The sequence below is a fragment of the Cyprinus carpio genome, chromosome A5 (genome assembly GCF_018340385.1).
Source record: "Cyprinus carpio isolate SPL01 chromosome A5, ASM1834038v1, whole genome shotgun sequence".
Lineage (NCBI taxonomy): Eukaryota > Metazoa > Chordata > Actinopteri > Cypriniformes > Cyprinidae > Cyprinus > Cyprinus carpio.
In genome coordinates this window covers 34,170,390-34,191,886 of record NC_056576.1, presented here as the reverse complement: position 1 = coordinate 34,191,886, position 21,497 = coordinate 34,170,390, and the positions used below count along the sequence as shown (strand labels likewise).

At 40.5% G+C, this 21,497-nt stretch overlaps 2 protein-coding genes across 4 annotated transcripts in view; both read right to left on the bottom strand.

The window, feature by feature from the left end:
- The window catches only part of LOC109061034 (protein phosphatase 1D-like), a 7,138-nt gene extending 2,796 nt beyond the window's left edge, over window positions 1-4,342 (bottom strand). The window contains exons 1-5 of the mRNA XM_019078182.2: window positions 3,699-4,342; window positions 2,306-2,534; window positions 2,042-2,166; window positions 1,653-1,834; window positions 1,343-1,567 (exon numbers count right to left, since the gene is read on the bottom strand). Of these exons, the coding sequence (XP_018933727.1) occupies window positions 1,343-1,567; window positions 1,653-1,834; window positions 2,042-2,166; window positions 2,306-2,534; window positions 3,699-4,176 (1,239 nt within the window). The 5' untranslated portion in view covers window positions 4,177-4,342. The remainder of the gene's footprint in view (window positions 1-1,342; window positions 1,568-1,652; window positions 1,835-2,041; window positions 2,167-2,305; window positions 2,535-3,698) is intronic.
- Window positions 4,343-5,430: 1,088 nt separating this feature from the next.
- On the bottom strand, window positions 5,431-20,963 carry ca5h2orf42 (chromosome A5 C2orf42 homolog). 3 transcript variants are annotated; one of them, XM_019078183.2, is made up of 9 exons: window positions 20,814-20,963; window positions 15,981-17,023; window positions 14,214-14,327; window positions 13,237-13,353; window positions 12,879-12,983; window positions 9,246-9,353; window positions 7,452-7,552; window positions 7,188-7,356; window positions 5,431-6,840 (listed from the first exon to the last, which is right to left on the bottom strand). In XM_019078183.2, the coding sequence occupies exons 2-9, from the start codon at window positions 16,999-17,001 to the stop codon at window positions 6,632-6,634; spliced, it is 1,944 nt and encodes a 647-aa protein (XP_018933728.2). In that variant the 5' UTR covers window positions 17,002-17,023; window positions 20,814-20,963; the 3' UTR covers window positions 5,431-6,631. The 3 variants fall into 3 exon arrangements, with proteins under 3 accessions (XP_018933728.2, XP_042612965.1, XP_042612967.1); XM_042757031.1 differs by lacking the exon at window positions 20,814-20,963 and adding an exon at window positions 17,142-17,265; XM_042757033.1 differs by lacking the exons at window positions 13,237-13,353; window positions 20,814-20,963 and adding an exon at window positions 17,142-17,265.
- Between the last annotated feature and the right edge of the window lie 534 nt (window positions 20,964-21,497).

The window sequence follows — 21,497 nt, the reverse complement described above, 5'->3', positions numbered from 1 at the left end:
CTCTATCAAAATCATAACAGCACCAGAAGAGCAAACAGGAAAAACGATCAAAGCGGCCTCCCTAAACCTCAAATCCACTCCACTTAAAAGGATTAAAAACACAAACATCTGTCCACTCTCCAGCTCTGCAAGCCAAAGCAAAACAGCCAAGAGCAGCTGGAGGAGCCGTGCTTGAAACACGCTGGGGCCAAACAAACACGGAGACATGGCTTCCATCGGAACTGCTCTGACAATAGAGGCCTCGATCAGGAAAGAGGGAGACGGAGAGAGAAAGGGGGGGGGGGGTGGGTTAAAGAGAAAAGCAGGCAGGACTGATGAGCAGCGTGTCAGAGTCTCTTTTGTTGGGCATGGAGCCAAAGGGTGGCTAACATGAGCAGGAACTCATGTAAAAAGTCTTATCTGAAAGCTTCTGATTAGTTGTGAGCCTGGACAGTGTACAGAAATCTCTCGAAGTTCAAGCATATCATGATGAACTCCTGTTTTTGTCTGCTTGAAGTTGCTGGGTAGTGTTGTCAAAAGTAACAATACTTCAGTACAAAGTCAATATTTAAAAAAACTGTACATATGTGACAATACTAGAACTTTAGCAGTATTGGTAATACGGAGTACTGACTCTATTCGGAACCCACACATAAGCAACTGCATCACACTCTGAAGACGTCAAAGGTTTGGCGAGATCAGAAATGTAATGGACAATCACAGGAGTTTAAGTTAGTCTCAGAATCTACTCAACACTGCTCAAAACCAGTGCATCTCAAAACCAGCTCTGCATGCTTGCGATTCAACAAAGTGTAGACGTGTACTGTGTGAAGTGTAGCCAGCTTCTTTCATAATAATAAGAGATTTCGCAAGAGTGCAGAACGGTAACACTTTAGAACAGGGAACACTTATTCACTATTAACAATGACTTTTGCCTCAATAAATTACTATTTGCTGCTTAATATTAATAGTTAGTAAGGTAGTTGTTAAGTTTAGGTATGGTGTAGGATTGAGCGATCTAAACTTAAAAAAAAAAAAGATAAGAATATGTGATATATAAGTACTAATAAACAGCCAATGTACTAGTAATGTGCATGCAAATAAGCAACTAGTTAATAGTGAGAACTGGTCCTTAAACTAAAGTGTTAACATTTATTTTAAATATTTTTTTATTTTCAAATAATTAAATAAAATAGTAGTTAAGGGAGTGTACTACAACAGTTTTTGCTGTAAAAATCACAGGGTGTCATTTTTGCGTGACTGGCAGCAACAAGCAGAATAGCAAAAATAATGATTTTCTTTCCTAAACACTCCTTCAGCCTGCTACTGCTTCTCAAAGTGTAGCATCTCTTCCTGATTTTACCTTGATGAGTGGCGTGATGGAGCGGGACCCTATGGCGGGGTCACAGTGCGGGCCCTCTGCCAGGCTGAGTATGACCTCGTCTCTGTGCATAGGTAGGTGGGCTTTGCCAGGCTCAGGAAGGGAAATAACTATAACGCTGGTGTTGTCTGCACGGAGCATCCGCTGACGCCATCGCATCAATGCATGGCACCCCAACCGACGTGCAACCGACATCCCGAAAGGTGCCTGTAGGGCGTAAAATACACACACACTTTTAGAAATGAACATAAATAGCAGTATATCATAAGGTTAGGGACAAATTTGTTCGTACCACAGCTTCATCATGGCTCTGGCACACAGTCACCGCCTCCTGCGGTGGCACCATGTTCCAAAGGCCGTCACTGCCAACAATGATGTAACGGTGCCGTTTAGGGTCGAGGGTCACCACACTGGTGTCAGGCTCAGGAGACACTACAAACTCCCCGCTGTAGAAGTCGTAACTCCATAGATCACCTGAAAGGACATTATATTTAATATTATTTGTATACAATAAAAAAAGAATACAGAAATTCAAAGAAAGCAGGAAAAATCTCAAAATAATGATATCAGGGGCCATCAGCTCAAAAAATGCAGTAATAGCCTGATGATTCCATCTCTGCTTTAAAGTTAAAGGTGGGTCAGTCTGAGTATATCTGAGTGACGGTGTAGGTAAGTGTTTACCCAGAGCTCTGGCAACAGCGAGGAAGGGGATCTGATCGATCGGGGTGCTCCTTCTCACCGGGCCGTTGTGAGTTAGCCTAGGCCTCTTCCACACCACACGGTTCACACCAGATTTCTTCACCACACTGCACTCACACAAACACAGCGAAATTCATTGGCCTTCCAAAAATATACTTGTGGTGGTTAGTTAAGGTTTTTTTAAGATTGCATGCAAGACTGATTCTTATGACGACTTAAAAGTGTCAGCAAGCATCAAGCTCTCACCTGCCACCCAGTCCCTCGATTCTCTGCTTCTCTTTCGGGAGCTCGGGCTTGTGGTCCTGTGTGACCTCCACAGCTTTGATGACTTTATCAGAGGGATCTTCCCTCACACCCAACACGACAGACGAGTCCCCGACATGAGCCACAAACATGCGGTCCCCTCTGATGACCACCACACTGGCTGTAGTGCCCGAAGTACTGGGGAGGCCGGTTAACGTCTTTGGCCATTCAGCTGAAGAAAAAGACACACTGTTAACCACGACTGCAGCAAGACACCGCAAAATAAAATGGAAGCCTGTTACCACCAAATAAGTAAAATAAATACTCTTTAAGTCATGATAAAGAGAACCTTTCTTGTAATAATGATTTAACATTTGCAGACCCTGCCACGTTCTCTGAGTGCAGTTACACGGCTTTGACCAGCAGATGTCACTAGCACGCCTCCCAACTTAGTCTGTTGCTTTGCGCATGCGTATATTAAATAACAACTAGCAGAAAGTTTCTCATTATGATATAATACCAAGTCATTATTTTAAGAAAGTTTCTCGTTAAAATTAGATACTTAGTCGTTGTTTTGAGAAAGTTCGTCATTCTTATGATACTAAGCCATTATTATGAGAAAGTTTCTCATAATGAGATGTTATCACGAGGAAGAATCTCATTGTGGAAAACGTTTTCATTATTATGAGATGTTAAGTGATTATGAGAAAGATTCTCATTATTATGTGATGCTACGTCATTACCAGGGACTTTGTCATTGTTATAAGCTGTTCTTTTTCTTAATATTATAGCATCAAATTAATTATAAGAGAGAACGTTAATCATTATTCTGATATACAAAGTACATAATTATGATACAGTTTCTCGATATAATGGGGTACTAAGTCACAACTATGAGAAAGTGTGTCGTTATTATGACTTATAGTTACTCAGCTGTGGTGGAAACGGGTTTCTGTGATCTAATGCATTTGCTTATTACCTTTAAAAGTGTGTAAAGGTTTGCAACAGTTTTATACAGACGTGCTCTCTGTCTGTCTAATAAGTAAATACAAAGATACTAAGATTCCGCGCATGCGCACTGCCACCCTTCCATTCAAATTGTTTTTTTCGTCTTTTCTGCAGTAAGTAGATAACGTGGCGCCCAGTTTCAAAAAGTGTATCAGGCCGACACCTAGTTTACACAATCGCAGCCCCAGCCTCATCTTTATCCATCTTACCATAAGTATAATTCTAACACGCATGCGATTTCAATCATGATAAATTGCCTTGAGGTCTTAAATTACACTGCAACTACACTCACAGCTAACTTACAACGTAGTTATACATTTAAAAAGGGCACTAATGTCAGGACACGTCACACCATTCAGACGGGAAAATAGTCTTTGAAATGGCTTACGAAGCTTTTTCCACATTGCGTGATGGCATGCGATGAATCCCTTGCGAATTGCGGCACAAACTTTCCGGTAATCCTTCGACCAAAAGCCCCGCTGCTTCTTGAGAAAATCCCAGAGATGATCTCGAGCGAACAGCGCAGCCTCTCGCCCTCCGTGGCCGTCAAACACGGCGAAGAACGCGACCGACCTCCTGCTGTCCGCTGCCGCCGGCTGAGTCCCGGGCTCCTCGGTACCGTCGCTCTCGTCGGCGGACAGCGTGTTTCTCCACGTTACCGTGACGGGTAATGGCTTGTTTGTGCAGTCCGGCGGGTCGCTTTCAGAGACTGGCTCTAGATCCGGCTTTGGATCGGTGTGCCCGGCCGCTCGCAGCTCATCGTCGCTGGGTTCCAGCTCCACGATCACCTCCGTTAAATCCTCCATGTATTTCCTGCCTCCTTGTTCGGAGAAGACGCTCACTCGCAGCGATAGGTCGGGATTCATGGCCAGTCGGACAGCCCTTGCTGATAGATCAACCTAAAGACCCCAAAAGCGTAGCTAACAGATTTTAATTAACGTCAAAAACATTTAGCAATCTGAGCTCGTCTTTTGTTTATTTTCTAAGCTGCCAGTCCTTCCTTCCTTCCTTCGCAAACACATAGTAATGCAGGCTGGACGGTCATTAGCGCCATCTGTTGGACAGGAGGATGATGTACGATGCAGTGCTGGTTTGTATATTAGAATACTGTACTGTCTGTACTACCTACTATTCCTAAAATTAACAAGTGAAAATTCAGTGGTGAGTTTCATTTATTTCTGGAGACAACAATCATCAGGTTACATCTGTAAAACAAGGTAAAAACCCATTCAACTAATTATTTTAGGGAGTAAACAAATTCCCAGGCAATTAGATATAATTGTTCAGAATTGCTAATACAGAGCTATTGAGATCCTGTGTGCCAGTATCAGATTGTAAATACTGTGGTTCTTATTCATACTGCCATACCCAATTGACAAAAAAAAGAAAAGATAATGAATTAAAGATTGAGGAATATTTATGGAAATGTTTGCTGAAGCATTTTTTGTAGCTCAAGTGGGATTTGGTTTATTGGTTTTTCACACCACTTCACTTTGCACACAGTCAAGTTATGATGAGCATATATGATGAACATAAATCGGCTATGAAGAAAATGAAACGATCATATATTCTTGAGAGGAACTATTTTAATGAAAAACATACATGTAGGAAAAGACAGCTATTTCTGTGCATATTTGAATAATCTGATTTCAGTTCCAAAAAAAAAAAAGCATTATTATGGATAGAGGATATGTATAATATCTGAAAGCAATAGTTTTAAGTTAAAAACATCTTAAAGATAGATTTATTGCAAACATGCAGCCTTTGCTTCACAAGACATTAGCTGAGGGATTAATCGTGTGGAGTACTTGTGGATCATTGTGATGTTATTAGCAGCTGTTCTGTCTCTCATTCTGACAGCATCCATTTGTTATGTCCCAGGACGTATTTATGTTTAATTCTCTGTTTACATCTTTGGATGTGTGTGGTCACCATTTCTTTTTGTTTCTGTTGTGATTTTATAGCTTGTGGCATTTTGTTTGGTAATGTGAAATAAAGTTGATTGGTTTCTCATACACTAATTTTCATCACCATGTGACTGTTTAAGCCTTAAAATCATTTAAACGTTTAAGAAACCATAATGTTTTATTAATGCTGTTTTTTTTGTTTTTTTTTTATCTTTCTTAACCTTGCTGAAACATTGAACATCTGGAAGAGATGAGTTTTCAGCTGTCTTCTTAATATTTTCAGTGATTCTGCATTCTGGATGGGGGTGGAAAGATCATTCCACCAGCAAGTAACGGTGAACAATAATGTTCTGGAAAGTAATTTTGTGCATCTCTGTGACAATACCACAAGCTTCTACCGACCACAGGCTTCTTGATGGGGCGTAAGTGGCGTGGCGAAGTATGGAAACCCATACTCAGAATTTGTGCTCTGTGTTTAGTTGTGGTCTAGTAGTTAGAGAGTTTGACTCCTAACCCTAAGGTTGTGGGTTCGAGTCTCAGACTGGCAATACCATGACTGAGGTGCCCTTGAGCAAGGCACCGAACCGCCAACTGCTTCCCGTGCGCCGCAGAATAAATGGCTGCCCACTGCTCCGGGTGTGTGTTCACGGTGTGTGTGTGTTCACTGCTGTGTGTGTGCACTTTGGATGGGTTAAAAGCAGAGCACGAATTCTGAGTATGGGTCACCATACTTGGCTGTATGTCACGTCACTTTTTTCACTTTAACCTATCTAATAAGTGCAGACACACAGCAGTGTCACTCACTCATTATAAGGAGATGCTAAATGCTTCATAGTAACACTTTCATGTGTGGACAATGATTCTCTCTACTCTAACCATTAGGCCACAACTACCCCCAGATTAAAAGGGCAGGACCTCGCTTGGAGAATGTAGACTCGTTAATGCTTATTTACTAAAATCTCATTTGATGTACAATTCCATTGTACATTATCCTCATTAAGAAAATCTGTTGTAGAGTGAGTGGGTTACATGTGTGGCTTTTAATATTTTTATTTTTAGTTCATCAGTCTGAATACAGCGTTCTCTCAATACCCTCTGTTTCTCTGCTTTTACACGTAAACACAAAAACAAAATTAATGTACATGATTTCTGAAAACAAGAAATGGAGGAATCGATCTTACTGTACAGCACAAAACATATGTTCACACTGTTTTTTTTTTGTACAAGTATATTATACATATTTTACATCTGTACGTCCGGTGCTGTATTGCAAACTTTAAACCTGTTTCTGACAATGAATCTTTTCCTGAGTAGCACCTTATTTTTTTTCTTACAAGGGTATATTATGACCAGCTGAAAAAATGTAATTGTCGAATTGCATGACAATTTCATGAGCCAGGGTCTTGAGGCTTTTCTACAGGGGGTCTTCACTGGTGTGGGATGGCATTGTTTGTTCAGTTCTGTCAGTCCCAGCAGAGCTCTTGCAGTGCTCTGGTTTATTTCCCAGCTGATGGCCGTACTCAAACCGGATCCTCAGTTCTCCCACCTGTGAGTGCGGAAGGATGTCTGGGATCCATTCAATCACAAAGGGCACAGGCTCTGTCTGCTCAGCAGCACATGTCCCTGAGAGAAACGATACCACACTGTTTTAGTCATAAAGCACAATACATAGTGATAGTGATTATCCCCTCGTACAAACCTCCCCAAGTAACACAAGTCATTACATAAAAAACAATTATGATCATGGTTAAAATGGTTTCAACTACATACAAACAAGCAATACTGTAGAATGTTAAATCAGGAATCTAAAAGAGCACTCTTTCATTCTTTCTATCTAACAGAATAGTTCTTGTAGCCAGTGGAATCACTTTGGGTCTAAGTTGGGGATGAGAATTGATAGGGCAATATGATTTGGCACAAAACCATGACCGACAAATCCGACTTCATAATAAGTGAATAGATGCACTTACCCACTCTGAGGAAGGTACGTAGCTCCAGTGGTCTGATGGCCAGAGGCTTACTGGTGCGTGAATGGTGGCAGCTGTCTGATCCAGGATCAGGAGGGGTTTCCCGACAGCGGTATGGTGAATAGGAGCCATCACTGTTCTTCACAAAACTCTGAGTGAGTTCTAGCGGTAACTGTACAAACAGAGTGCCATCATTTAGAGATTGTCCACAGATGCTATGGCCATTAGATGTAGATCTGATGCATCAGGAGGAAAACAAGCACAAACCTCTGGGGTATCAAAGATGCGTTTCACATGCATCAGGTTGGTAATGTGCCAGGTATATTTAGAGAAAGAGCCCAGAGGCAAAGTGTCATTACGCACAAAAGCTAAAAATAAAACACACAAAATATTAAAACTAGGTGTAACAATATTTATAATCAGTTTAGACTGTTAGAACACTAATAATACAGGTCCTTCTCAAAAAATTAGCATATTGTGAAAAAGTTCATTATTTTCCATAATGTAATGATAAAAATTTAACTTTAATATATTTTAGATTCATTGCACACCAACTGAAATATTTCAGGTCTTTTATTGTTTTAATACTGATGATTTTGGCATACAGCTCATGAAAACCCAAAATTCCTATCTCAAAAAAATTAGCGTATCATGAAAAGGTTCTCTAAACGAGCTATTAACCTAATCATCTGAATCAACTAATTAACTCTAAACACCTGCAAAAGATTCCTGAGGCTTTTAAAAACTCCCAGCCTGGTTCATTACTCAAAACCGCAATCATGGGTAAGACTGCCGACCTGACTGCTGTCCAGAAGGCCATCATTGACAGCGTGGCAAAAAACGCTGCACAACGAGAAGAGGTGTTTCTGAACGAATAGGCTGTTCCCAGAGTGCTGTATCAAGGCACCTCAGTGGGAAGTCTGTGTGAAGGAAAAAGTGTGGCAAAAACGCTGCACAATGAGAAGAGGTGACCGGACCCTGAGGAAGATTGTGGAGAAGGACCGATTCCAGACCTTGGGGGACCTGTGGAAGCAGTAGACTGAGTCTGGAGTAGAAACATCCAGAGCCACCGTGCACAGGCGTGTGCTTTTGAACCAGAAAACAGCGGCAGAAGCGCCTGACCTGGGCTACAGAGAAGCAGCACTGGACTGTTGCTCAGTGGTCCAAAGTACTTTTTTCGGATGAAAGCAAATTTTGCATGTCATTCGGAAATCAAGGTGCCAGAGACTGGAGGAAGACTGGGGAGAAAGGAAATGCCAAAATGCCTGAAGTCCAGTGTCAAGTACCCACAGTCAGTGATGGTCTGGGGTGCCATGTCAGCTGCTGGTGTTGGTCCACTGTGTTTTATCAAGGGCCGGGTCAATGCAGCTAGCTATCAGGAGATTTTGGAGCACTTCATGCTTCCATCTGCTGAAAAGCATTATGGAGATGAAGATTTCGTTTTTCAGCACGACCTGGCACCTGCTCACAGTGCCGAAACCACTGGTAAATGGTTTACTGACCATGGTATTACTGTGCTCAATTGGCCTGCCAACTCTCCTGACCTGAACCCCATAGAGAATCTGTGGGATATTGTGAAGAGAAAGTTCAGAGACGCAAGACCCAACACTCTGGATGAGCTTAAGGCCGCTATCGAAGCATCCTGGGCCTCCATAACACCTCAGCAGTGCCACAGGCTGATTGCCTCCATGCCACGCCGCATTGAAGCAGTCATTTCTGCAAAAGGATTCCCGACCAAGTATTGAGTGCATAACTGAACATAATTATTTGAAGGTTGACTTTTTTTGTATTAAAAAACACTTTTCTTTTATTTGTCGGATGAAATATGCTAATTTTTTGAGAAAGGAATTTTGGGTTTTCATGAGCTGTATGCCAAAATCATCAGTATTAAAACAATAAAAGACCTGAAATATTTCAGTTGGTGTGCAATGAATCTAAAATATATGAAAGTTTAATTTTATCATTACATTATGGAAAATAATGAACTTTTTCACAATATGCTAATTTTTTGAGAAGGACCTGTATAAGGTTAGATACTAATGGCTACAGATATTTACTCACTGGTGGTGTAGTTGGGAAGTCTTCTCTTCTTTGAGCCCAATGATAAACGCTGCTGTAAGGCATTGAAGAAAGCCTGCGGGATGTGGAACACCAGCGGCTCTGGCTTTCCTGTTTACATAATATCCTTCAGTATCAAATCTGATCGGATCAAAGGAAACTATATATATATATATATATATATATACATATATATGTGTGTGTGTGTGTGTGTGTGTGTGTGTGTGTGTGTGTGTGTTAGAAAATTGTAGTATTGTGTCAGTTTTAGAAACTGTTTTATTTCATGGATTTCAAAAAGTATGTATAAAAGTTTTTTTTGTTTTTTTTTGCAATTTTGAAATATTTCACAATTTTATGACAATTAAGCATAATGAGAAGCATCCTGCTGAGAAACATTAATTTTGAATCTTACAATATTATAGAAAAATTGTAAAAATCGTCTTGACGGGATGATTCAATTGTCATAAAATCCTGTCAAATAATGCAAAATTGTAAATATTGGAGAAATCTAAATCATTACATATTCTATTATTTTACAACACTGCCATATTTTGTACATGCAACATTATTTTTAAATGAAAAAATGATTTCATATCCTTCAACAAACTCACCATAAACTACAGATGCTCATTCTTATTGTGTTTTCTCATTGACATGCCCCTAATTTAGAATCTTGGGCTCAAAAAAAAAAATGTTTAGTTTCCCACTCATAATTCGTAATTATACAATGTTGTCCATGTGCATTGATCTAGTAAATATAATCTTTCGGACATGACTTGAGCATGCCAATAGTCTTCATAATCTTTAATTTATATATATATATATATATATATATACATACAGGTGCATCTCAATAAATTAGAATGTCGTGGAAAAGTTCCTTTATTTCAGTTATTCAACTCAAATTGTGAAACTTGTGTATTAAATAAATTCAGTGCACACAGACTGAAGTAGTTTAAGTCTTTGGTTCTTTTAATTGTGATGATTTTTGCTCACATTTAACAAAAACCCACCAATTCACTTCTCAACAAATTAGAATACTTCATAAGACCAAAAAAAAAAATTTTTAGTGAACTGTTGGCCTTCTGGAAAGTATGTTCATTTACTGAACATGTACTCAATACTTGGTAGGGGCTCCTTTTGCTTTAATTACTGCCTCAATTCGGCGTGGCATGGAGGTGATCAGTTTGTGGCACTGCTGAGGTGGTATGGAAGCCCAGGTTTCTTTGACAGTGGCCTTCAGCTCATCTGCATTTTTTGGTCTCTTGTTTCTCATTTTTCTCTTGACAACACCCCATAGGTTCTCTCTGGGGTTCAGGTCTGGTGAGCTTGCTGGCCAGTCAAGCAAACCAACATATTTTGACACCATGGGCATTTAACCAACTTTTGGTGCTTTTGATGTGGGCAGGTGCCAAATCCTGCTGGAAAATGAAATCAGCATCTTCAAAAAGCTGGTCAGCAGAAGGAAGCATGAAGTGCAAAATTTCTTGGTAAATGTGTGCAGTGACTTTGGTTTTCAAAAAACACAATGGACCAACACCAGCAGATGACACTGCACCCCAAATCATCACAGACTGTGGAAACTTAACACTGGACTTGGGCTGAGCTTCTCCACACTTCTCCACACTTCCTCCAGACTCCAGGACCTTGGATTCCAAATGAAATATGAAACTTGCTCTCATCTGAAAAGAGGACTTTGGACCACTGGGCAACAGTCCAGTTCTTCTTCTCCTTAGCCCAGGTAAGATGCATCTGACATTGTCTGTGGTTCAGTAGTGGCTTAACAAGAGGAATACGACAACTGTAGCCAGATTCCTTAACACGTCTGTGTGTGGTGGCTCTTGATGCCTTGACCCCAGCCTCAGTCCATTCCTTGTGAAGTTCACTCAAATTCTTGAATTGATTTTGCTTGACAATCCTCATAAGGCTGCAGTTCTCTCGGTTGGTTGTGCATCTTTTTCTTCCACACTTTTTCCTTCCACTCAACTTTCTGTTAACATGCTTGGATACAGCACTCTGTGAACAGCCAGCTTCTTTGGCAATGAATGTTTGTGGCTTAAGGCCCCAGTATACTTCAAACGAAGTTTGTTTTCATTTTCAAAAGGCTGAGCGACAGTATACTGTTTTCGAACATTCTGTCACCCCGAACATTCGAACATTCACACATTAGATTAATGTAAACATGACCCGCGACGTTCGCGCGTATGCCCTAAACACAACAACGATGAAATGATGAAATGTAGGCAATCTGGGTGTGAGACGGGCACCAATGGTCAGAATATTATAGACAAAAGAATAATGATTAGCAGCAGTTTAGAGTCAAGTATCATGTTTACAATACAAAAGAACCATAATCAGTCCTTTATGGGAAGTGTGAATGTCTCCTAGTCTGTAAAACTTTAGCATGATGCGGAAAAAAAATATTGGAGTCAGTTTGTTACTTTATTTTATTAGTGTTCATTTATTATATTAAACTGGATAAATTGTTACATATTTTTATATTTTATGTGGTGTAATGATTTACTTTTTATAAAAACAAAGGTTTATTATTGTATGTTTGTTTGGCATTTCATTTATTGTATACCCTTTAAATTCGCTTATTGAAAGAACAGCAGCAACAGTATGGTGTAACATTTATTTGAAACATGTATTTGGTACTTGCTACCTTATATCTTTACTCTTTCCTTTCATTCTTTTCATGGCTTTGGAAAACTTGTTTCGGATGTTTCTCTGCATCACTTTTTGCATAACTCCGGGTCATTGACACCAAGCTCCGTTGCAATTTCTTTCTAGGAATTAATGCTTTCTCTGAATCTTTAAAGTCTCTCCGTGAGCGATCGTACAGGTGCAGATATATTTGTGCCAGCTCAGCTTTTCGACACTCCGGTGTATTCATGTTGCTAGTGACTAGACCGGAGACACTGTTCTCTCCTGCCTGACCTCCGCTAAATGAGAAACGAACCAGAAAAAAAAAAAGTTTCAGAACACACCCACCGATTGCGTAACCGCCATGGACCAATAGAAACTCAAAGGGTTTTAGGAGCCAAAACGCACTCCCCCAGAAAGTTCGCTTTGGTCAACTGTTTCGAACTGCCTAAACAAACTTCGTTTCAGGCTGATTTTGTTCGAAATGACGTCACATCAGTTCGTTCTTCGATTTCGTTTGAAGTATATCAGGCCTTTACCCTCCTTGTGAAGGGTGTCAATGATTGTCTTCTGAACAACTGTCAGATCAGCAGTCATCCCCATGATTGTGTAGCCTAGTGTACCAAACTAAGAGACCATTTTGAGGGCTCAGGAACCTTTGCAGGTGTTTTGAGTTGATTAACTGATTGGCTTGCACCATATTATAATTTGTTGAATTGGTGGGTTTTTGTTAAATGTGAGCCAAAATCATCACAATTAAAAGAACCAAAGATTTAAACTACTTGTGCACTGAATTTATTTAATACATGAGTTTCACAATTTGAGTTGAATTACTGAAATAAATGAACTTTTCCATGACATTCTAATTTATTGAGATGCACCTGTGTATATATATATATATATATATATATATATCTTGATCTTGAGGTGAAATATGACCTGGACCAGTTCTTGACAGGCTTTGTGAGATTCACCCTAATATTCTCTTACCATCAAACTGGAAGTGCATCGTCTGATGGATCCTCTCAGTAACACTGGCCAACCACTGCTGAAAACCCAGTGACACATGTGTCTCATCCACCGGCTGGCTGCTTCCTGTTTAATTCACCCAACCACACCACACACATTAAAATCAACAAACTATGATAATGAAAGCCATGTGTACCTCATTTATATTTTCAAACTTAACTGGGTAATGTGATTAGAAATCTCTCCAAATCAACCAACAAAAGTTTCATATCTGTACTGATGAATAATGATAGCATGAGTGCTGGGGAAAATACAGAAATAAAGTCAAAGAACAAGAAAAGCAAAAGTATTTAAGGAAAGAGGAAGTATCTGGCAGCACCTGGGTTTTTAAGCCCAGTAGTATTGAAGTGTTTTCTGTGAGTGGGCTTGCGCTGGTTTAGGGTGGGAGCAGAAGTGTCTTTGACAGCCAGAAGAGACGTGGAGGACACAAAGGAAGCTGTGTGAAACAGCGAAAGATCCACAGAGCCAAAGAATAAAAGAGGAAGAGAGATTACAGAGGAGGTGGTCAGTAACTGTAGAACATATCAGCAGCATTTAGACATCAACAACAGATTTTAGTGGAGAGGTCCATAAGCAGGCCCACACAGAATCTGCGCCAACAGAAAGCTCAGATTTCCACAAAATTTCCTGCTTCCTGTATCTGTTTATTAAATATTTTGGTGAATCTTTTGTCATTTTTGTAGTTGATATATGTAACACTCTCAGCTTAGCTTAGCAAATTTTACCACATACACGTTTCCATGTTGCGATTACCCCCCAAGAAATCAATACAGAAACTGCATTATGAGAAGGTACTTTTCAGACTCCTTTTCCATAGAAAAGATTAGGCTTAAACATCGCTGACTGAAAATGAACATTCTTCATGTGGTTTGTTATTCTCACACAGGCTGTGAGTGATCATTTTATATGTAAATATATCCAAAATCACTACACAGCCTTTGTCTTTAACTGATGTCTGTGGTGATTTTGTCAGACGACACTGCTGTTATAAATCAGGACTTTAGCATTTCATACTCCTTTCATTGTCAGAAAAATATGTAAATGAGAAAAAAAAAAATCTGGGATTCGGCTGTATTAAACTACAGAGAGTAGAAGAGAAGCAAATGGAAGTAAAGGATTGACACTAGGCATAATTAAAATACAATGCGATGACATGAATATGCTAATTGATGCTAATATATGCTAATTTAGCTATTTTCGAGCAGACTTCTATTGAAGTGCTTGGCAACAGTGGCCTTTGTGCAGACGGTAGGAGGTTACTCATTTTGTGTGGCCTGTCCATGAGCTTTAACTTACCAGTAGAGGACTCCACAAATTTGAGTCTTTTGGGACGATGAGAGATGGAAGGCTCAATGTGCTGCTGAGTCTCAGGTATACTGAGTGTTGTGGCATCTGCCCGCTCCTGCAGTCCTGGACATGTGCAATAATTCTCACAGTCATCTCTGATACATAAATAAACAATCAATACACTATATATAGACCTGTTCCAAACCTCTTGTGAACCCTAACTAGACAACACTTTTAGTCATCACAGGTGTGCTCCTGACACAAATGCAGGAATGGTATACTCTCTAATATAGCTAATTCTGGTCAAAACCTATAGAAGCAATGCATGTATCCCTTATGACGAAAGCAATTCCAGAATGGACTGTAAAATATCACCTGCAGTATAGAGGTGAAAAATAAATGTTGAGAGGAAATTACTAATATATTTTATTCTGTTTCAAAAAGCATCAATATAAAGATTATCTTTAAATTCATGGACTTTATCCAATTTAAAATGTTGAGTCTGAAAATATATTTGTATAAGATGCATTTTGATGTTTATTAGAATGTTGTTAGCCTAGCTCATGGTAACATCAAAATCTACTGAAAAAAGTTCAGTCACATTTGCTGTGCACTTCACTTAAGGAGCTCTATTTTTGTACTGCACAAGTTGCTTTCTTTGTAGAGCTTTCCAAATCTGTCATTTTTTTGGAAACTGGGTTTGGATGCAACTGAGGTAGCCCTTCAGTGGTAAATTTGGCTAACTCTGCCTATTTTAGGCAGTACACTAGGGCCAGGTTTCTCATCTCTGGCCCTCGAGATCCTTTTTCCTGCAGAGTTTAGCTCCAACCTTGACCAAACACACCTGAACAAGCTAATCAAGGTCTTCAGGATTACTAGAGAGTTACAGGCAGGTGAGTTTGAACAAGGTTGGAGGTCTGCAGTGGATCTCGAGGGCCAGAGTTGAGAACCCCTGGACTAGGGCATTGGATCTCAACTCTTTACAAGCCCACTGCTCTGCTTTGTATGTTTTGCCTATTTATAACACCGTATTCAGATCATCAGCTCATTAGGAGAGAGCTAGATGAACTGAAATGGGTGTGCCATATAAACAGGACATAAAAAATGTGTGGAACATTGGGTCCACATGACCAGAGATAAGAACCACTGAACTAAAGGTGTCCAATCTCTGCAAGTCCTGCAGAGTTTAGCTCCAACCAGCTCTAACACACCTTGATTAGTTGGTTCAGGTGTGTGTATTAAAGGTTGGAGCTAAACTTTGCAAGAAAGTGGCCCTTCGGGAACATGTTTGGACACCACTGCAGTAGACAGAAATTAGGCTCACTAGGTCAGTGGTTCTCATTCTGGTTCTGGCCACCCACTGCTCTACACATTTTGTATTTCTCTCACATTCAATTCAGTTCATGGAGATCTCTCCTAATGAGCTGATGATCTGAATCAGGTGTGTTAGATAAGCGTACAAAATGTGCACAGCGGTAGGTCACCAGGACTGGAATTGAGAACCACTGCACTAGGTTTTGCAAGAGAGCTTACATGCAGGTGCACATAAGGTGACAACGTAAATCATAGGTCTTCAACCCTCTACTGGTAACCCACTGTCCTGCAGAGTTTAGCTACAACCCTAATCAAACACACCTGAACCAAATAATCAAGTTCTTCTGGATCAATTGAAATATCACAGTCAGGGGGAGCTGAATCAGGTTGGAAATCAATTTTGCAGGACAGTGGGTATCCAGGAGCAGGGTTCAAGACCTAGGACCTAAATGGTGGACTTACCATTCATGTTGTAGTTGAGGAAAGCGGAAAACTCAGAGGCCAGCTTCTCATCACTTGTGAAGGCACAAACGCAAGCATAGAAATGGAGGCAGTGCTCAGGTAAATTATGCTGGTGGGAATTTTCTCCATCGTTGATATTAGACTGACCCCCACTTCTTGCCCCCAAATCCCCCTTGGTATTAGGTATATAACATGCACATTGAAAGGGAGCCGCACCCACAGTCTTGTCTTTAACACCAGATAAGCCCACCGTCAGATGCAGCAGTCCCAGAGGGTGGGCTTCACCTGGTTGGCACTTCACTATTAGGGTCCCTTTAGAAACCCTCTGCACTAGAGGTCCCGGTGTCTCTGTAGCCAGCCTCCACAACTCTTCTTTGGCCTGGGAAGTGGCCACCAGGGCCTCCAGGACAGAGCTCTTGAGCGGGAGAGGGGTTGCTTGGATCTGACACTCCATAGCTTGCTTCACATGGGTACAGGGACTTTTGGGTGGCTGTGTTACTTGCTGATGGCCACCTTCAACTGTTGACTCGCTTTCATTTTGCTGACAAGAGGGCATGTAACAGCGACCGAGGTTGACACGGGTCAGCAGGGTTCCATCTGCGGTAGTAATAGCTGTATCTGTGAGGACTAACTCAACAAAGCCTCGTTGTTCAGAGCCACGTCCCCGCTGACGCACAGAGAACACTTGCGGCCCTCCGGCCCTGCCACCTTCACTGTCTGTTACTACTTGAACCACTTCACATGCCCCTTTTTTTAAACGTCCAGTCCCATGGTCCCCATTCCTGAAGACGGTTCCACAGGCCTTGTTCTTGCAGCTGAGGCCACGGGTGCCGTTGTAAACGCCACACTGTGGGCACTTGCGGATGCCTCTTAACGTAGCCTTGCCCAAGTTTGACAGAAATGCAGGAGTCTTCCGTTTGTCTCGAGGTCTCCTACTCAAGTTGCTGGAGGTTTGAGTAACAGGAGAAACCACCGTTTGTGACGCCAGCGGTATTGCAGAGTTTACCAGAGAACCATCCATTGTTAGCAGATGTACACTGAAACTGAGATTGATACAGGACAATTTTATTGTTAATCAACAGGGGGGGGGGTCGTTAGCAAAGGACTGTTTAAACCGATAGTTCACCCAAAAAAAAAAAAAATTGATGTTTATCTGCTTACCCCCAGGGCATCCAAGATGAATCTGACTTTGTTTCTTCAGTAAAACACAAACAAAGATTTTTTTACTCAAATCATTGCAGTCTGTAAGTCATAAAATGTAAGTGGATGGGAATCACGGCTTTGAGAGTAAAAAAAACATACACAAACAAAACCAAATTAAACCCTGCGGCTCGTGACGATACATTGATGTGTAAAGACACAAAACGATTGGTATGTGCAAGAAACTGAACAGTATTTATATGGTTTTTTACCTCTGATCATCAATTCAATCACCTAAAAGTCCTCAACCTGCCATCAACAGCCGACACCTGCTGCCTCTTCTTGCTTTACGGTGGATCGCAGACTTAAAAGTGCATTACTGCCACCTATCTCTCAAGTGGACCATTGACACTCTATCTACAATCTCAATTAGAAGTGTCAATGGTGCACTTGAGAGATAGGTGGTGGAAATGCACTTATAAGTCTGCCATCCGCTGTAAAGCAATAAGAAGATGCAACAGGGGCCGGGTGCTGAGAATGTACTCAGGACGCGCTCAGGACAGTTCGGACATTGTGGTGAAAAACGATATAAATACTGTTCAGTTTCTTGCACAGACCAATTGTTTCTTATCTTTACACATCAATGTATCGCCACGAGCCCAAGGGTTTAATTTGGTTTTGTGTATGTTTTTTGACTTTCAAAGCCATGATTCCCATCCACTTACATTATATCAGTGGTTCACAAACTTGGGTACACGTACCCCTGGAGGTACGGGAGATGATGGAGGGGGGTACGCGAACACAATTCTGAGTTTTGGCATTCATTTAATTCTACTCCAACTTTAAGTAACATAAAAACCGAACATGTAGGCTATAAAATGCCACTTCTAATGTAAAAACAGGAACAGTCAAATACATGATATACAATCAGCTTACCTCATCTTTTGTGGTCAAAACTGACTGCATCCACACAAGCAGCATGCCTGCTGTTCAATGTATCTTTAAAGTAGATCTTCACATAATAGCATGAAGCAAATGTTGACATGGACTGTACACTGAGATTGATTTAAACTCTCTTTGATACAGACACACCCTGTGCAAGTTATTGTTTTCATGTTTAAATTTAAATCCGTATCATCTGGTGTGCGTCTCCAATCAAATACAGCAGTGTTTCATTAGTGAAAGAATCTGCAGCTTTGAACAATTCAGAGAGTCAGTGATTATTAACCCATTTATAACAACGGCATTTTGCTTCGTTACCGAATGAAGGAATGAATGAATGAATGAATGAATGAATGAATGACGTGACGCCTCGCTCATTACGACCACCGCCACTTATTGATGGTTTTATTTTTAAAGGGGTCATATGATGCTGCTAAAAAGAACATTATTTTGTGTATTTGGTGTAATGAAATGTTTATGCGGTTTAAGGTTAAAAAAACACATCAATTCCCACATACTACAAATCACATCAACCCCTCTACACAACGTCTTCTGAAACGTGTCGATTTTCACAGGGCTTATCTCTCTGAAAAGCGAGGTGTTCTGTGATTGGCCAGTTATCCAGCGCGTTGTGATTGGCCGAATGCCTCAAGCGTGAGACCGAAATTTTATGCCTCTCAACATATTGTGAAGCCTTGTCCGGCCGAACCGACGAGGTAAAAACATAAAACCCATTATAAACGTGATATAAACATGATTTCTAGTCGTGTTTTCTTTTGGAAGGCAAAAACAAAGTCGTTTTGCTTTGTCAACGGAACAACGTCACACACCGCGGCCTTGAGTGAGCAGAGGCCGGAGGCCTAGAGTAAGCCGCGGCCGGCTTGAGTGAGCTAAGGCGGGCGGCTTGAGAAGGGTGTGGAAGGCGGATTCTACGAAGGAGCGTAACTTGGTCTTGCAGCAACCACATGTGACGACCCCGGGCTGGACGCCGCTTTGCCCACGGTAAAAGCCGATTCTGCGATCCACAGTGCAAAATCGATGTATTTCCTCAGCGACCAGCACGGATCAGCTCCAGGCATGACGAAGCGGATATTGTCCTCTTTTGGAAGGCCAAACAAAGTAGTTTCACTTCCACAGTGAAACACACAACGTCTATACAACATGGTGGCGGCGGGAACAACAATACTACAATGAGAATTAAAGGAACGCCTTCTTACTTTGTGTGAACATCTGAGCGGCGTTATGCAAATCTTCCCACATACTGACGTAGATATGAGGGGGCGTGTTAGAACGAGCCGTTTCAGGGGGGCGTGTACGAGTGTTAACTTTTATAAAGAATATCTCTTTGGATTTGAGACTTTAGTCTTTGCAACTTCACAGATCTTCTTTATACACCAAGAACTTGTAACACTCCAAAGAGAAAGGAAAATTTTAAATGGCATCATATGACCCCTTTAAATCTACAAGTAACATTAGCTATCACTTCGATTTGCCATCATTTATTGCTTTAATTATTGTATTAATAATACACTTAATGGAATGTTAAGAATATGACATAAAACATGACATACAATTAATAAGGATAGAAAATATTTGCCTCTATAAAGGTAAAAATGCACCTGTAAATCATTTTAGGGGGGCAAATTTTGTCCAAATATAACAGAAAAGGTGTGACTGCGGTCTAAGTGGAAGAGAGGGGGTACGCAGAAGAATGTTAAATGCCCCAGGGGGCCGCTGTAAAAAGTTTGAGAACCACTGCATTATATGACTGACAGACTGCAACGATTTGAGTTAAAAATCTTTGTTTGTGTTCTAATGAAGAAACAAAGTCACCTACATCTTGGATGCCCTGGGGGTAAGCAGATAAACATAAAATGTTCATTTTTGGGTGAACTATCCCTTTAAGTACTGTAGTGCTGTACAGTGCAGTCTTTTTACTCAGACACAAACCCCAATGAAGTATCGCTGTGTCCCTGTAAAATAATACTGTAAATACTTGTCCAACCATACATATCAACACATAATAGAATCATTTGCTGTGACAAATCAATACTGAATCAAATCAATTCATTCACACAGCTCACTCACACACTGAATAATTTGCGGAGGTTTCTCACATGCAGATAGATACTTTAAGGTAAATGTTTACCGACAATCCATTGCAGGAAACTAAATGTGCCAATGGCTTCTGTTGTTTAGCAGCTAGGAAGCAGCTCTTTATTGTGCCTGCAACATGTAATAGTGCAGGCCAAGACAATTTACACATTTTACAAAATATATGTTAGGGGCCTATGTGTATACATTGTATATGTCCAAGAACCCCTGGTGTTGGATTGGCACGTGTCTAAAAACCTATTTATTGCCACAGTACCATGTCCAGAAAACCATTGTGCTTTATTTGTTTAGTGTAATTCCTAATTGTAAAGTTCTAGGCAATGAAACTCTTTAGCCCATGTAATGAATGACGATAGATACATTTAAAATGAGTAGTTTTAGTACATAATTCATGATGCAATTTTAAATTACGAAGATAAAAACGGTAAACATTCATTTTCTTCAATTCTTCCACAAGACACATAGTTGCACATTTGCACAAATGATGTGAAAATGTCATTGACATGCAGTTATACAGTATTAGATTGACAAAGCATTCTAATAACATCGATTCATCTGGACTGATTTGAGTTACACATTAGCTGTGCGATAGTGAATGGATAGAGTGAAGTAAATGATGATGAGAGACAGGCCGACCTCTACAGCGGCGCTTTCCCGGCGCTCAGTGGTCAGATCCGGCGGAGGACTTCACTTCAGAGCTCCAGCGACCGTCGCCATTCCTCCTTACAAACAGACTCTCCGCTGCGGCTGTAACGAGCCTCCCGATTGGCCACAGAACGACCAATCAAAAGCATACATTATTTACTAGCTCATTAACATTCTGGAAATAATAATTATTTCTTCCTAATTCCGTTGGCTCGTTGTTTGTTTTTATTTCTGCTCACTGGTAACTTGACATTAGATACTTGTAAAATATATATTATTGTCTAATTATTATACATGATCGTTATCTTTTCTAACCATACCTGCAACTTCAAATTTCATGCAGTTTGATTTACATTTTTTTCCATATAAAAAAATACCTATACATCACGAATTATTATTTTTTTATCAATAGCCTACTTATTTCCATCACAACCAACAATTTTGCCCCTAAAAAAATAAATAATGTTTTTTTTCTTTTCTAATTAGCAACACAAGTATGTAGTGTATGAGCTGGATGGTCTAAGACAGGACATAACAGGGGAGACAGAAATGTTGGTTCGCATCTGCATTTTAATGGGACAAAGCAAGAACACGTAATAATAGGATGAACATTATTTAAAAAATCCCTCAAAACACAAGGTCTCAATGTATTCGTAGGCACTGCCTATATTTCAT